This window comes from Hemicordylus capensis, chromosome 4, assembly GCF_027244095.1.
Source record: "Hemicordylus capensis ecotype Gifberg chromosome 4, rHemCap1.1.pri, whole genome shotgun sequence".
NCBI lineage: Eukaryota > Metazoa > Chordata > Lepidosauria > Squamata > Cordylidae > Hemicordylus > Hemicordylus capensis.
Window position 1 is genome coordinate 7,673,398 of NC_069660.1, and position 15,268 is coordinate 7,688,665.

A 15,268-nucleotide genomic window follows, 5' to 3' on the forward strand; every position below is an offset into this window, starting at 1 on the left:
GAGCAACTGGCCCTATCCGTCCCCAGCACAGCATCCTTCCGGTGGCTGTTGGTGTCCATCTTATGTGTGTTTTTTAGATTGTGAGCCCTTTGGGGACAGGGTATCCATTTTATTTTTTTATTTATATCTATGTAAACCACTTTGGGAACTTTTGTTGAAAAGCGGTATATAAATATTCGCCGTCTTCATAGTAAATTATTCTGTTAAGAGCCTGTCTAGGCTTCTGAAAGAAATCCACAATATGTTGTTTCTTGGTTTTATTTAATTTATACTCCACATATAAATTAACTAGGGATACAATTTTTTGTTAAGGGGGAAAAGTAAGAATATTAAACCTCAGAAAGGATCTGATCATTGTTATTTTATTTATTTAATAGTTGTATACACCGCTCAACTCAATTTTATGAAAGGGAGATGCCAAACGGGGGAGAGAACCTCAGGAGCCCTGGAAACGGATGCTTTAGGGGCAAACTAAATTAATTTAGATTTCACTGCCTAGAGATGTACACACCACCTAGAGATGTCAATCAATCATCTTTATTACGGTCAAAGACCAGCACAGGCCTAGAGATGTACATATCAGGCAGTATAAAAATATGATCGATAAATAATAAAATAATTTAACTGCATGAAATGCATACTTGGGCTCCATGTTGCTGTTTTTCTCGCGCAACCTGTGGTGTGCCTCCTGCTGAGAAACCTCTCCCTCAGTCCCTATGCATTCCAGGAATGATGCAAAGCTATTTGCTGTCTCCGTTAGGGATGGGCACGAACCTGTTTGCACAATTGTGCAATGGGAGGCTCTTTTACGGGCCTCCGAACAGGTTCGAACACCGGGGGAGTTCGAAGTTTGATGCCGCGGAGGGGTGCCACTTTAAGGGCAGGGGAGGGTGCACTTACCCCTCCCATTGCTTTCCCCCTGTGACAGGCACACATGCACCCAGCACTTCTGGCCACTTCCGGGCAAGGAGGGGAAAGGGGCGGCAGGGAGGTACACAGCTGCCCCAAAGGTATTTACTGGCAACGACCGCCAGCAGGGGAGAAGCGACGGGAGGGGTAAGTGCACCCTCCCCCGCCCTTAAAGAGGCACCCCCGCCGGAATTGAACCGCCCCTCCCTGGTTCCGTGCACATCCCTAGTCTCTGTAGCACAACAGCAAGGTTTGCGCCACTGGACCGAGGGTGCACAAGACTGAGCAGCTTTGCTCACGCAGCCCCCTTGCATGCACCTTCCTACAATGCCCTAGAGCAGCATTTGTTTGGATGTCAGCCAGTGTCCAAAAACACTGACATCCCTTCTGGTTGGATGAAGAGGAATGGGGAGAGCGATTCACTCGGGGCAGGGATCAGAAAATAAGAAGTCCCTGTCTCAGTGCATGGAGTCCCTGAAGAACAGAGGGGTCAATGGAGGGCTAACTTCTGCTCCTTCTTTCCCCTCCAGTGGGTGGTCTGCAGCGTCCTGCTGTTCTTGGGCCTCTCCAGCTCCAAGCCCACCTACCGATGGCGAGATCGCCAGACCAACGAGATCCTTGTGTGCCAGCAGTGCCCACCGGGGACTGCGGTGGCCAAGCACTGCACAAAAAGTACGCCCACCGCTTGCCAGCCGTGTCCCGAGCTCTACTACACGCAGTACTGGAACTACCTCGAGAGGTGCCTCTACTGCAACAACTTCTGCGACCATCTGGAAGAAGAGGTGCAGCCCTGCAGCGCCACCCACAACCGCGTCTGCCAGTGCAAGCCCGGCTACTACTTTGAGTCGGATTTTTGTCTGCCCCACACCGAGTGCCCCGCAGGGAATGGGGTCACTCAGCTTGGTATGTATTGCAACCCGAATTCCAGAGCTCCGTTCTTGAGTAATGCTCCATTGGCCCCTATTTACTAGGGCAGTTCTTACTTTGAGTCCATGGGAAGCTGCCTTATACTGAGCCAGACCCTTGGTCCATCCCGCTCAGGATTGTCTACACAGACTGGCAGCGGCTTCTCCAAGGTTGCAGGCAGGAGTCTCTCTCAGCCCTATCTTGGAGATGCTGCCAGGGAGGGAACTGGGAACCTTCTGCATGCAGAAGCAGATGCTCTAGGGAATGTACTGAAATGAATGACAGGGAATACCCACTGGAAAGCTCAGATGCATGAAGTGCTATCCTGGGTTGGCTAATATATATATATGTTTGGGTCTCTGAGGCTCGGGTGCGCCCACCCCGCAGGTAGAAGGCAGCCAGTGGATTGCAGGTTCCTGTGGAAGTTAGTGGAGTATGTCCCACAGATACAAGGCATAGGGCCTGAAAACTGAGAGCATGTTTCTAGACATCCTGTTGTGATGGTGCCAATGTCCAAATCAATGGGAAAGTGGACAGAAGGCTCCTGGAGTATATTGGTGCAAACTTGCTTCCATGCATGTGTAGATAATTCCTTCACTGGGCTACATATTTCTTTCTGGCATTCCTCAGGGCGGTCAGAGGATGGTGGCCTGTAGAATGTAGTGTTGGGAAGTTGCCTCTCGCCTTCCTGCATGTTGCCCAACCTGTTAATGGCAACAATTGCCCCCACCTTCTAATGGGGCCTCAGAATTCTTTCCATGGCTATGGATCACATTCTGTTCTGCTTGGTGATTATGCCTTTTCACACACTAGTAAGGCTCCTCTTCAGCTGTTTGTCAGATGATAGGGTAACCTCCCCAACACAACATTTCTTTAACATAAAGAACAGATACCACTTTGATTTTTGAAATGGTACCTTTGCAGAGTCAGTGACTACATCCTTCAACAGTTTGTAGTGGAGGGCATAGACAGCAGCTGACACACTGTGCAACATTACACACGTGGTAGAATGCAATGTTGGTGCAATTGCACAAGAGGGCTGTTGCACAAGAACAAAAAGTACAGAGAGTCATGTGACTCTGAAGTCATTGTACAGCAAGCTCCATTTGCACAATTGTTGTGAGTGCTCTTGCATAACTTTGCAAACATTGCATACATAATGTTGCACAGAATGCCAGCCCTTAATGCTTGCTATGAGAATACTAAATACAGTGGAGACTATACAGATCTCTAAAATATCTGTTTGCATTGGCAGATGAATCATTTAAATAATTGCGGCTGGTTACTCATCGGTGTTAACATGGACTAAGCAGATTGGCTACATTTAATTGGATGCCACCATTGCCTGTTCCTGGCACCCACAATATGGCCTGAGCTGTGGGTCCTCCTGAGCCTCTCTCAGGCCGAGTCAGACCTTGGGGCCCATCTGCCTCAGGGCTGCCTGCTCTTCAGGGCCTTTCCTAGTTCTGCAACTTGGGACCTTTCCTTGAAGATGCCCACAGGGGCGTATCTAGGGTGGGGCAGGCAGGGCACGTGCCCCGGGCACCACTTGAAGGGGGCGCCATTTTTTAAAATTAATTTTTTTTTAAACGGCCACCAAAAACAAAATGGCCACCACACATGCTCAGATGGCCTCTGCAAGGCCTCATGCCAGGCCTCGCAGAGGCCATTTGAGCATGCACGGCAGCCATTTTGTTCTTGGCAGCCATTTAAAAAATATTATTTTAAAAAATGGCCAGCGCACATACTTAAATGGTCCATGTGAGGCCTGACATGGCCTAGGGCCTTAAAGAGGCCATTTGAGCATGTGTGGTGGCCATTTTGTTTTTGGTGGCTATTTTAGGTGGTATATAAATTCATATTTAACAATAAATTTGAGCATGTGTGGCAGCTTCCAAAATGGCTACCACGCCAATCTTTACAGGCCCAAACAGGCCTGAAAATCAGCCCAGGACAGGCTGCGGTGGTGAATTAAGAGGCTGGCGGTGGGAGGGGGAACCTTTGCAGACCCCTCCCCCATGGCCTTTAGGAAGCCCCCCAAAGGGGCTACAGGTAAACACATTTTTTAAAAATTTAATATAATATAAGTCACTGTTCACATATTCAGTTTGGCACTATGTACAGAGAATCAGGGCTTGTGAATACTGAGCTGAAGCTTATGAGCTAGGATTGTATTCATTTGCTCTTACTTTGCTTCTTGTGATAAGTGAGTTAAATGTGATGTCTTAATAATATGGCTATAAATGGTGAGTTTGTCTTTGAATCAGTGTGAAATCCTTAGTATTAAGGCCCACTGGGAGTTTCTTGCTCTCTTTCTCTCATTTTAACTGTCTTTCTGAAACACTAGAATATATTCCAAGCAGTGACACGGTGTACTCTGCATATCCTTTAATTATTTTCAGAGTATCTGGGAAAAGCCAAATTCTCCATTTATTTTTAAAACTTATGTAATAGTGATGCTACAACGCATAGTAGAGAATTAGACAGGCACTTCTGTTTAGTTTTCCAAGTACACCTCCACATAGTATTTGGGTATTTCATGAGCCTCAGCATACTGAAATTTGTAGTTTTCCAGCATTTTTTGGTCTGGCTACGTCCACTGCTAAATAGTTTTTGAAATATTAAAAGATTAACAAGCTTGACTTGTATTCTTGAGCTGATATTATGGTAAAGTTATCTCAAAGATGGGTATTAGATGTTTGGACAGGGGTGCAATTTCAGTGCTTGCCCTAGGCGCTATTTTCCCTAGATACATCTCTGGATGCCTGGGAGTGAACCTGGGGCCTTCTGTATACAAAGCAGGTGCCCTGCCGGGGAGAAGCAGACCTTCTTCTGCAGTGCAGGCATCACAAATCCAAAGGGGAAAGCATTCATGTGAAACTGGTGGAAGGCAAGACTGAGTTTCTAAAACAGCCCAGTCCTGTTGCTTTGATCCCTTAAGGAGGACTCCCTTTGGTCAACCTATTCCATACACTTATATGCTGTCTTTCCTCCAAAGGGTTCAGGCCTGGGGCTGGGACTGTGGCTCAGTGAAAGGACATCCGCTTTGCATATGCAGAAGGTCCCAAATTTAATCCTTGGCAGCATCTTCAGGTAGGGCTTGCAGAGACTCCTGCCCGAAATTTGGAAGAGCTGCTGCCAGAAAGAGTAGGCAATACTGAGCTACAAGGACCAGTGGTCTGACTCTGTATAATGCAGCTTTCTACCTCCCATGCCTGCCCACATGGGATTATCCATTATTTATTTGGCTGATTGATTGATAGATGCCTAATATAAAGCATCTCCAGGTGATTTACATAAAGTATAGTTGGTCATTGCAACAACTTTCTGAGGTTGTCTGGCTGAGAGAGCATGGCCTAGGCCGTGGACTCCATGACTGAACATCGATGCTGAGCCCAGCCCAGGGTTCTCCAACCTCACTGCGATTCACAGGGAAACATAGGAAGCTGCCATATACTGAGTCAGACCACTGGTCCATCTTGCTCAGTGTTGTCTTCACAGACTGGCAGCAGCTTCTCCAAGGTTGCAGGCAGGAATCTCTCTCAGCCCTATCTTGGAGATGCTGCCAGGGAGGGAACTTGGAACCCTTCTGTTCTTCCCAGAGTGGCCCCATTATCCCCTGAGGGGAATCTCTTCCAGTGCTCACACTTCTAGTCTCCCTATCACATGCAACCAAGGCAGACCCTGCTTAGCTTAAGGGGTCAAGTCATGCTTGCCACCACATGACCAGCTCTCTTCCCATAGATTCAAAGCAGGTTCCCTGACTGAACTCTGTGCATTGCTGATCACCTGCCAAGTCTGGCCTTGATCAGAGTCCGAAGTATGAACCTGGCAGAGGAGCATCCGGGGAATCATTTCCTTCCTTTCCTTATCAGGAGCGGGAAGGAACTGTCCACATTCCTCAAAAGGAAAGGAGGTGTCCACTTTCGCCATCACTTTTTGTTCTTGACTGGAAATTCCCTAGCTCCATGGCGCTCTAAGTGAAAGGAGATGCCCTATCTTTTCAGGAAGAGAACAAGGTCTGATTTCCAGTCCTTGCTCAGTCACGAGCTCTCACATGGGCAAGTCCTGTTCTCGCTGGGGTGGGGGCCAGAATTCTTTGAACTGATACATGCTCATCCTTTGTGCTTCGCTGAGCAGCGATGACAAGTTTGGGGGCTGCACAGCAAGTTTCCTTTGAGAAAAAGAGCCCTGGAGATCTATAGTGGTGTTGCAGTGATCTGTTGGTCTGAGGAGGACTCACAATGAAGGTGCAGAAGCAAGCAGACAGGCAGGCTCGGCTAGCCTCAAGCAAATCATCTGTCCAGGGCCCCCAAATCAGCAGTTGTGGCCTTTGTCCAGCAGCCTCCTTCTCAGGCAGGTGCTCCCTGGCACATGATCTGCACATGGCACAGGTCACCTTATGGATAACAGTCCTCTGTTCCTCCCAGTCAAAATTAAAGATGAGAAACGCAGATGAAAGATCCAGAACCCTGGATTGGAGGTTTTATTTTGTGAGTGGGGCAGGGCACTCAGGAAGGCTAGATCGGGGGGAGAGGAATGGAAAGAGAGGACAGAGCTTTGTCCAGGCTCGGTATTTCTACTACGACAAATATTTCAACACATGTTCTCAAAAGAGGTTTAAAGGTAATGCGTGCTGTTGAGTCGGTGTCCTGGCTACCACAGAGCCCTGTGATTGTCTTTGGTAGAATACAGGAGCGGTCTACCATTGCCTCCTTTCTTACAGTATGAGATTAGTCTTTCAGCATCTTCCTATATTGTTGCTGCCCAAAATAGGTGTTTCCCATAGTCTGGGAAACATACCAGCGGGGATTCGAACTGGCAACCTCTGGCTTGATAGTCAAGTCATTTCCCCACTGTGCCACTTAAGGTTTACACAGAGAAATAAATAATAATTAAATAAGGTTTCTTAAAAGGGCTTGATTGATTAAGTGCCATCAAGTTGGTGTAGACTCTGAGCGACCACCTAGATAGATTCTCTCCAGGATGATCTGTCTTCAACTTGGCCTTTAAGGTCTCTCAGTGGTGCATTCATTGCTGTCCTAATCGAGTCCATCCACCTTGCTGCTGGTCATCCTCTTCTTGGTTAGAGTGCTGGCCTAGGACCGGGGAGACACGAGTTCAAATCCCCATTCAGCCATGAAACTAGCTGGGTGACTCTGGGCCAGTCACTTCTCTCTCAGCCTAGCCTACTTCACAGGGTTGTTGTGAAAGAGAAACTTAAGTATGTCGTACACCGCTCTGGGCTCCTTGGAGGAAGAGCGGGATATGAAATGTAACAACAACAACAACAACACCTTTCCCCAGCATCATGGATTGCTCAAGGGAGCTGGGTCTTCGCATAATGTTTGCGAATTATGATAGTTTGAGCCTGGTCATTTGTGTCTCGAGTGAAAATTCTGGATTGATATGTTCTATGATCTATTTGTTTGTTTGGGCTTACAACCTAAACACACACACACACACACACACACACGGGAGACCCCAGCAACAACCACTGGAGGGATGCTGTGATAGGGCTGGAAAGGGATGGTTGCTCTCCCCCTGCTAACTGCAAGAGGATCACCATTTAATCAAGTGTCTCTTTGCTCACTTAGCAGGGGTAGCTGCTTTCTAGTACTTCCCAGAGTACTCCTCCTTGTCCAGCTCTTCCCCTGAGGTAGAGGACTGTTCCTTAAAAGCAGGTTGGATTTTATTTTAACCAGCCTCTTTTCCATGCATTTGATAATGAACTGGATTATGGATTGAGACGAAGAATCATCCCACATGCTCCTGCTGGCTTTACTGCCTTGTATTTCTTGCTTCAGGCCCCTTGGGAATTGCATTTTCCCTGCCTGAAGCCTCGCTTCAGGCCCCTTGGGAATTGCATTTTCCCTGCCTGAAGCCTTGCTTCAGGCCCCTTGGGAATTGCATTTTCCCTGCCTGAAGCCTCGCTTCAGGCCCCTTGGGAATTGCATTTTCCCCGCCAAGGCGAGAGACCTCTTCCATGTTTCATACTCTTGAGACTTTCCCTGGGAACTATCGGAGTGTGAAGGAGATGAGAGTCCTCTGTTACACCTCTCAGCTCACTGCACAGGATTACAGTTGCCAGGTTTCCTTTGGTGGGAGCCATTGCAATCACCTGTGACAAGTGTCAGTTTAGCCCATGTGTGGCTCAGCAACCAGATGTGTTGTTGAAATGCCCCAGGGAGAGCCTTGACAGTTCACTCAGATTAAGGATCAATCTAAGGAAGCCATTGCGTCATAGGCTGAATGTTTATGCTTTGTCCAGCTGTACCCTTTTTGAGTAAGGACAGAGGAGAGGACCTACCTCAGTGGCGGAGTACCCATTTGTCCTGCAGGAGGTGCTAGGTGCTTTGGTTGGGAAAGACCCATGTCTAGAACCCTGGAGCAGCAGCTGCCAGTCAGACAATACAGAGCTATTTGGACCAGTGGTCTGCACCCCACCCCCACCCCCTGGTATATTAGGGTAGACTTGACCCAGTAGGGGAGGTTCTTTTCTGGGCAGATGGAGCCAATAATCAGCCCAGATGAGAGGTCTTAAAGATCAAAGCTTTTATTCTGCAGAGGTACTATTTTGGCTTATGCTCAAAGCAGGACAAAGGACCATTACAGAGAGCATACATTTATACTCTTAAAATTGTTCTCCAGAATAACATGTTGTTCAGCTACATAGCAAATACGTCATCATGACTTGCTAGGATTAGGGAATAAACCACAAACATGCACGCAGGCAGGCAGACAGCCTTATCTCCCTTCTTTTACCCTTCATTTACAGCTTTACTATACATCACCCCCACCCCGGTATGGCAGCTTCATATGACAGAGAGTGTTCACCTGCTGATGTTCTTTCTCCATGGTTCTGTCTTGCAGGCAGCCCGCATAAGGACACCGAGTGTGCACCATGTCCTGCTGGGACCTTCTCCGCATTCAGTTCCAGCACAGATGTATGCCAGCCACACCAGAACTGTTCCATGCAAGGCTTGGAGCTCCTCGTTCCTGGAAACCCATTCCGTGACACCCTCTGCACTTCTTGCAGCTTCAGTAAAGCCAACAATCCCGATGATGATTCAAGTGATGGATCCGGTGAGGAGCTGCATCCAGTCATGCGGAGGCTCAAGGGCCCGACCTTTTGAGCTGGTCTGAAAGGAGCAGTGCAGTTGTGGCATGCCTCCAGTATCATCCTGGGTATTGTAGTTTTGCAGGGGCATTCTTTCGGAAAGCCCTGCCCCTTCACAGAACTACATCTCCCATCCTTGCTTTGAGAAGTATGAGTGAAAATAAGGCCTGGTCTCCCCGAGATGGTCAACTTGAGCTGGACTGCATCAGATTGCAGGCTCACATAATGGGATTCTCCTACATCTAGAAACCACCCCTGGGCACAAAAAACTAGCTTGTCAGGGAGCAGGATTCTTGCCTAGCCTGCCTGCTGACAGGCTAGATTCTAGTGCAGGAACTATTTTTAGACAAAGGAGCATTCTGTTACGTGAGCTTCCACCTGCAGTCGCTGGTGATACCGTCCAAGCATGTCCTGCTCCAGGCGCTGCACAGTCTCTCTGAGGCAGGGGCCAGGATGCCCCAGACCTTGGACACCTCCCAGGGCAACTGGTCAGGACCAAGGACAGAGCCAATCAGCAGGATTCGGAGCTGGCTACCGCATCAAAAGGGGAAGTTGCTCCAGCAGTGACATCTAGCGTACTGTTAGTCAAACACGACTGCCATTACAAATATGCCTATGCTGCTGTTCTTCTGAAGTTCTCGAAGGACTTCAAACCATATAAAAATAATTTTAAAAGGGATAAGATGATTGCCCATCCCCAATGGGCTTGCAGTCTCAAACAGAACTATAAGACAGACACCAGCAGCAGCCACTGAAGGGCTGCTGTCCTGGGACTGGATTGGGCCAGTTGCTCCCCCCCCCCGCTAAATATAAGAGAATCACCACTTTAAAAGGTGCCTCTTTGCTCAGTTAGAAGGCTTGGCCCCGCTCCGTCCAAGAGCAGCCTTGATCTTTAAAGGGGCCTTGCCTGGTTTTGCAGGCACCTACTCTGACAGTGCTGGGCCCCCCAGGGAGTTTTATTTATTTATTTCATTTATATACCACCCATCCCAGAATGGCTCAGGGTGGTTCACATCCAAAACATGTAACGTAAAATAAAAGCAGTTAAAATATGTAATATAAGACTCATTTTTAAAACCAATTAAGTATTATTAAAAGCCAGGCAGAAAAGATTGGTCTTCAGGGCTCTCGCCTCCAAAGTCATTACCCCTCATATACTTGCGGAGAGTGCATTCCACAACCTAGATGCTCAGTTCTCAGAAGACTCCCTCAAAACTGACGATATCAGCAGGGCCGTGTCCTTGAGTCTTGTTGGTTGGGGTACTGACCCCCCCCATTGATTTGGTGTGGGGGTTTCTAATGGCATGGGGTCACCACCAGGTGTCTGGGCAGTGTTCCCTCTAACAGGAATTCCCAGATGTTGTTGACTACAACTCCCAGAATCCCCAGCCAAAAGCCATGGCAGCTGGGGATGCTGGGAGTTGTAGTGGACAACATGTGGGGATTCCTGTTAGAGGAGACACTGTGCCTGGGTTGGTGGTGCCTCCCAGTCTGACGCCTCTCCCGGACCTTCCACCCCAACCCCTACTCCAGGCGCTCCAGGAATCTAAGTCACATGGCCACTCATAGGTTTACCACCTCCGTGAGAATGATACCTAAGCCTGCAACCGCTTTTAAATGTGTAGTGTAAATATTGTCAGGCGGGCCTCACTAGAGCAGGAGTTCCCAGCCTTGAGTCTTCAGTTGATGGCTTACAACTCCCACCAGCCTTAGCCACAATGGCCTTCAGCCTTTGTGACTGGGGCTGATGGGAATTGTAGTCCAGCAACATCTGGAGACCAAAGTTTGAGAAGTCCTGCTCTAGACAGTTGCTGGGGGAGACATAATCTCCCCCTCTAAACGCTTCCTTAGCATGCACTTTGGACTAAGAGCCTGAGTCGCATCCAATTCATTTGCAGCAGTGTGCACCACTAATTTAATATTGAGCAGTACTGACTATTGATATTGAGCATTGGGGACCAAAGGGGCATCCATTTAGATGGGTAGATGGACGGATCCAGATTTCCTGTGAAAGACTATGTAAGCTCATGGCATCGCTGGGCCATGTGCCACTGAGGACATGTGGCTTAAAGCAAGTTCTGCTAGGCTGCCAGATTTCCAGGCCTTAGGAATCCATCTTACATTTAGTCGGACCATTGGTCCATCTAGCCCAGTATTGTCTACACTGATTGAGAACAGCTTTCCAAGGTTTCGGGCATAGGGGCATCCCTACCCCTACCTGGAGATGCTGCCAAGGATTGAACCTGGGACCTTCTGCATACAAAGCAGATGCTCTACCACTGAGCTGTGGCCCCCTCCCCAATATAGCTGATTTAATATGACCTTGACTGGCTGACACAGGAATCGTGCATAAGCCTTGAGGAGCTGTGGTGCATCTTGGGCACTCTATCTCATGCTTGCCTTGATTGTTTCCTGTCCTATGATCTCCAGGATCTGAGGATTGCCAAGAGGCTGTGATCAACTTTGTGTCCTACCGAATCAAATCCCGGCAAAGGCTGCTGCGATTGAGGCGTGCCTTCATCAAGGACGACCCACAGGACTGCAACAGGAGCCACTTGGAGCTCCAGATGGAACTCCATGCCTACCTCCTGAATCTCAAGAACACCGAAGGGAATGAATTTGTAATAAAGAATCTCAGGGAAGTGCTAAACCACACAAGGTTCGAGCCTATACGACATGAAATCCAGAAGCGTTTCCCCTTGGTTTTATAAGGCTCAGTAGATGCCCTTGGACTTGAGCGGTGTTAATTTCCAGAACAAGCAGGCACAGGTCAGAGAATGATGCACAATGACCTCCACACTCATCTTTGCTGTTCTTCCCATCAGCAGACAGGGCTTCCTCTGTCTGGCGTCTCCTGTCATATGCATCAACAATAAGGGTCACAGTCAATGTTCCCTCTAACGGGGATTCCCAGATGTTGTTGACTACAACTCCTAGAATCCCCAGCTTCAAAGGCTTTTGCTTGGGGATTATAAGAGTTGTAGTCAAAAACATCTGGGATTCCCTGTTAGAGGAAACCATGGTCACAGTTTAGATGTAGTAAGGACTTTTTAAATGAAAGGCAAATGTTTTTATATTATCATTTTTAAATTTTGTGTATTGTTGTTGTTCTGTATGAATTTTCATGGGGGGGGAAGAGGGATGCACTGTTTTTTAAATAATGTAGACATTTTGTGCAGCAAAACTGTCCTCTGCACCTGTGAAAGGCAGCCCCAGGGCTGTTATGGAGACGGGGGTGTTGCAAACCTTCTTAAAACAGCACGTGAGAACAGTCCCATTGTTTCCCCTGAAGGAGGCACGGCAGAAATGCCCATGTGCTGTTTGAGGTCACTGTGCAACTTCCTGCCTCCACAACACCAGCGGGGTGGTCTTCCACATTGCCAGTGGGCCGCTAAAGCCAGTATTCTGCTGCCCAGCATGTCAGCCACACTGCTTGTTGAAGCCAACACGGTCAGAGAAGATATTTCAGTCACACGACATTGGTGCGTGGTGGGGAAAACCGAGCTGCCATCATCAAAGCTGGGTGTTTCTATGTCAGGTTCCGGTCAAGCTTTCTTGAGGGTTCCCTTAGCTGCAGCACCTGCACAGAGGTAAGTCTGAGCCATTTCATCCCCGACATTTTTAATGTCCAGTTCCTCTTCTTTCACAGGGCTTGAGCTCCAGCCAGCCAAGCTCCAAGGGCAGTGAGGGCGGCCCCAGTCCTGCTGTTTGGGGCAATCAGGGCACAGCAAGTTTTCAGGGGCAGGCGGCTGCTGCTTCTTCTGACAGCCGGCACTTCTGCACTTCTGGTGCATCCTTCTTGAGGTGGGGGGCTGTAGCTGGGGGCTGTAGCGGCGGCGGAGGGCTCTTAAGCCCCCCCCGCCAAGAATCAAGGGCGGCCCCCTGCTTAGAGGCTGTGGGTGCGGCCTCCCTCAGCGGCGCCACGGACACGGCATAATCAAGCGGCCGCTCCCGGGGGCTGTAGTGGCGGCGGAGGGCTCTTAAGCCCTGCCGCCGGGGATCCGAGTGCGCCACGCATCCACAGAACACCCGCAAGAGACACGGACGCAGGTACCTTAGGGTTTTATTATATAGGATAGACAGTGCAATGCAGGGTTTTTAGAAGGCTATTCCCACTCCTGCCTGTCTACTGGGAGCCCCCCCATCCCACCACATATGCCTTCACCCCTCCCCAGCTCCAGCAGAACTCAGTGGGCAATGCTCACTTCCTTTCTGCGGAGTCAAAAGGGCTGCCCACGTTGTGGTTTGTTTCCAATGGGAGCTGAGATTCTCCAGAGGTTTTAATGCGACTCCCCAGTGCCATACAGTATGCTTTTTCTACCGAATGGCAATTGCTTTTAAGTGTTTTGAGAGTGGGGGAAGGGAGGCAGAGAAAGGGCTGCCTTTTCTGTCGCTGCTCCTGGCCTGTGGAATCCACTCCTGGCAGATATTTGTAGTTTGGGCTCACTGTCGGCCTTTAAGAGAGCCCTAAAAAAAAAGTATTTGTTTGGACTTGCCTTCCAAGATTTTAAAATTGGTTTTTTAAAAGTATTTTAATATGTTTTTAAATGGAAATGGCTCTGAATGGTTAAAATTGTCTTTATGTTGTTTTAAGTAGTGTGTTTTTAAATGGTGTTTGTTTCAATGTGTGTGTGTGTTTTTTAAATTTGTTGTGCACCCCGCAGAGCCTTTGGATCGGGCGGTCTAGAAATGCAATCAATAAATAAAAAGGTCTAGATCCATGAAAAAAGTTCTACAAGTTTTTCAGTTGGGAGACCTTGCAGAAGTCCATGCAGGGGCCACCTCTAAAACCTTTGTCTCTCTAAAAACCAGGAGGTGTGGCATTTGCTAGCCTTTCTCTGGCAGAGCTCCTTTTCCTCCAGGAAGTTATTCACATTTCATGCCGCAGGGGTGGTATCTGAAGAGTGACTCTGCTTTGCAGCAGATTTGCAAGATGTTTAATTCGGGGGATTAAATTGAAAATTCACATAGGCTTGGCTCCTCTCCACAATCCCAGGCAGATCTTTTTCCTGTGTGTTCCCACCGGCTTGCTCTCCAGCCAATCACAAACAAGAGGAAGAGCTGAGAGAGCTTTGTTTGTTTGACAGCTCTTTATGGAAGAGCAGCATGACATGAGTGACTGCCTGCCTTTTATCACCTTATGTCCCGTCCCCCCACAATACCCCAGTCCATTTAAGAGGCATGGAGTTTTCTCTGTGTCATGAAGAAGAATGCAGCCGATGGAATTAGCTTAGGTGACACCGAGGAGAGCAGGCTCTAAACATAATAACCAGAGCTTGGTCTGTGTGTGTGTGTGGGGGGGGGGGGGGCAGTCTGCTTCCAAGCGGCTGCGGGATTCCCTTCTCGTTCCGCCAGGATTCTAACTGGACAAGGGCAGCAGCAAGTAACCCTGGGTGCACTTGCAGCCTGCTACCCTCTTCTTCTGCCTGCGCTCAGACCCACTCCGAGCCTCACCAAGTTTTCCATGCTCGGCAGTTCCCTTAAACAAGGAATTTCTCCCTCACAACCTACCCAATGTCACAAGCACTCAGAGGAAGGTATTACAACAACATTTCCACACACCCAGCACAGCAGCTGCCAAACTCCCCTTCACGGAGTTTTGAAAAGTTTTGAGCATGGCCACTCCACACGTCAAGGGATACTCGGCAGGGAACAATAGAAGCCTCTGGTCTTTTTTCAAAAGCTGGTGAAACTAGAGGATTCGGGCTAAGCCAGAATGTGCGCCCTCCGTTTGGGGGGAAACAGAGTCCTGTCTGTCCTGGTCCCTGATAGCCCACAGGGACTTCAGGATAAATCCAGCTAATATGTGGACTAGCACACTCCGGAGGAGATTCAGAATAAAATCCCTGTGCGTAAAAGCCTCCAGCTCTCTCATTGGGAAACTCAGGCCTGACTCAGTCACGTAGCCCAGCATAGACTCGGTGCCATGGAGGAAGCTGGCCTCTACCGGAATCAAGCAGCAGTATTATGCAAGTATGCTCGACCAGTGGGAAAGCCACCTTGCAGCAGCAAGGCACCCCTACTGAATCATACAGATATTTATAGCCTGCTTTTCAACAAAATAATAATAATAAATAAATAAATAAATAAAGGGTTAAAACAAATCAAAGGTTCACCAACATATTGTGTATTTTAACATCTATATATTTTAAACACTAATCTCTCAATCCCAACCTTGGGTTCTGACAGCCTAGGCCAAATGGTCTTGGGACTGACGCACACAACAGCATCCGGGGCATAGCAAGGTTGGAGTGGGACCCTCACTGCTGATTAACAAAGGAGACTTTCAACTATGCAATGCGATCCGACATACGTTTTCTCATAAATCCTAAC

General features: G+C 48.4%; 1 protein-coding gene across 10 annotated transcripts in view; it reads left to right on the plus strand.

Annotated features, from left to right (window-relative positions):
• The window catches only part of TNFRSF6B (TNF receptor superfamily member 6b), a 28,730-nt gene extending 15,066 nt beyond the window's left edge, over window positions 1-13,664 (plus strand). For all 10 annotated transcript variants that reach the window (XM_053250453.1, XM_053250447.1, XM_053250450.1 and 7 more), the window contains 3 exons: window positions 1,440-1,812; window positions 8,689-8,901; window positions 11,366-13,664. In XM_053250453.1, coding sequence (XP_053106428.1) covers window positions 1,440-1,812; window positions 8,689-8,901; window positions 11,366-11,646 — 867 coding nt within the window. In that variant the 3' untranslated portion in view covers window positions 11,647-13,664. The remainder of the gene's footprint in view (window positions 1-1,439; window positions 1,813-8,688; window positions 8,902-11,365) is intronic.
• Window positions 13,665-15,268: the final 1,604 nt, after the last annotated feature.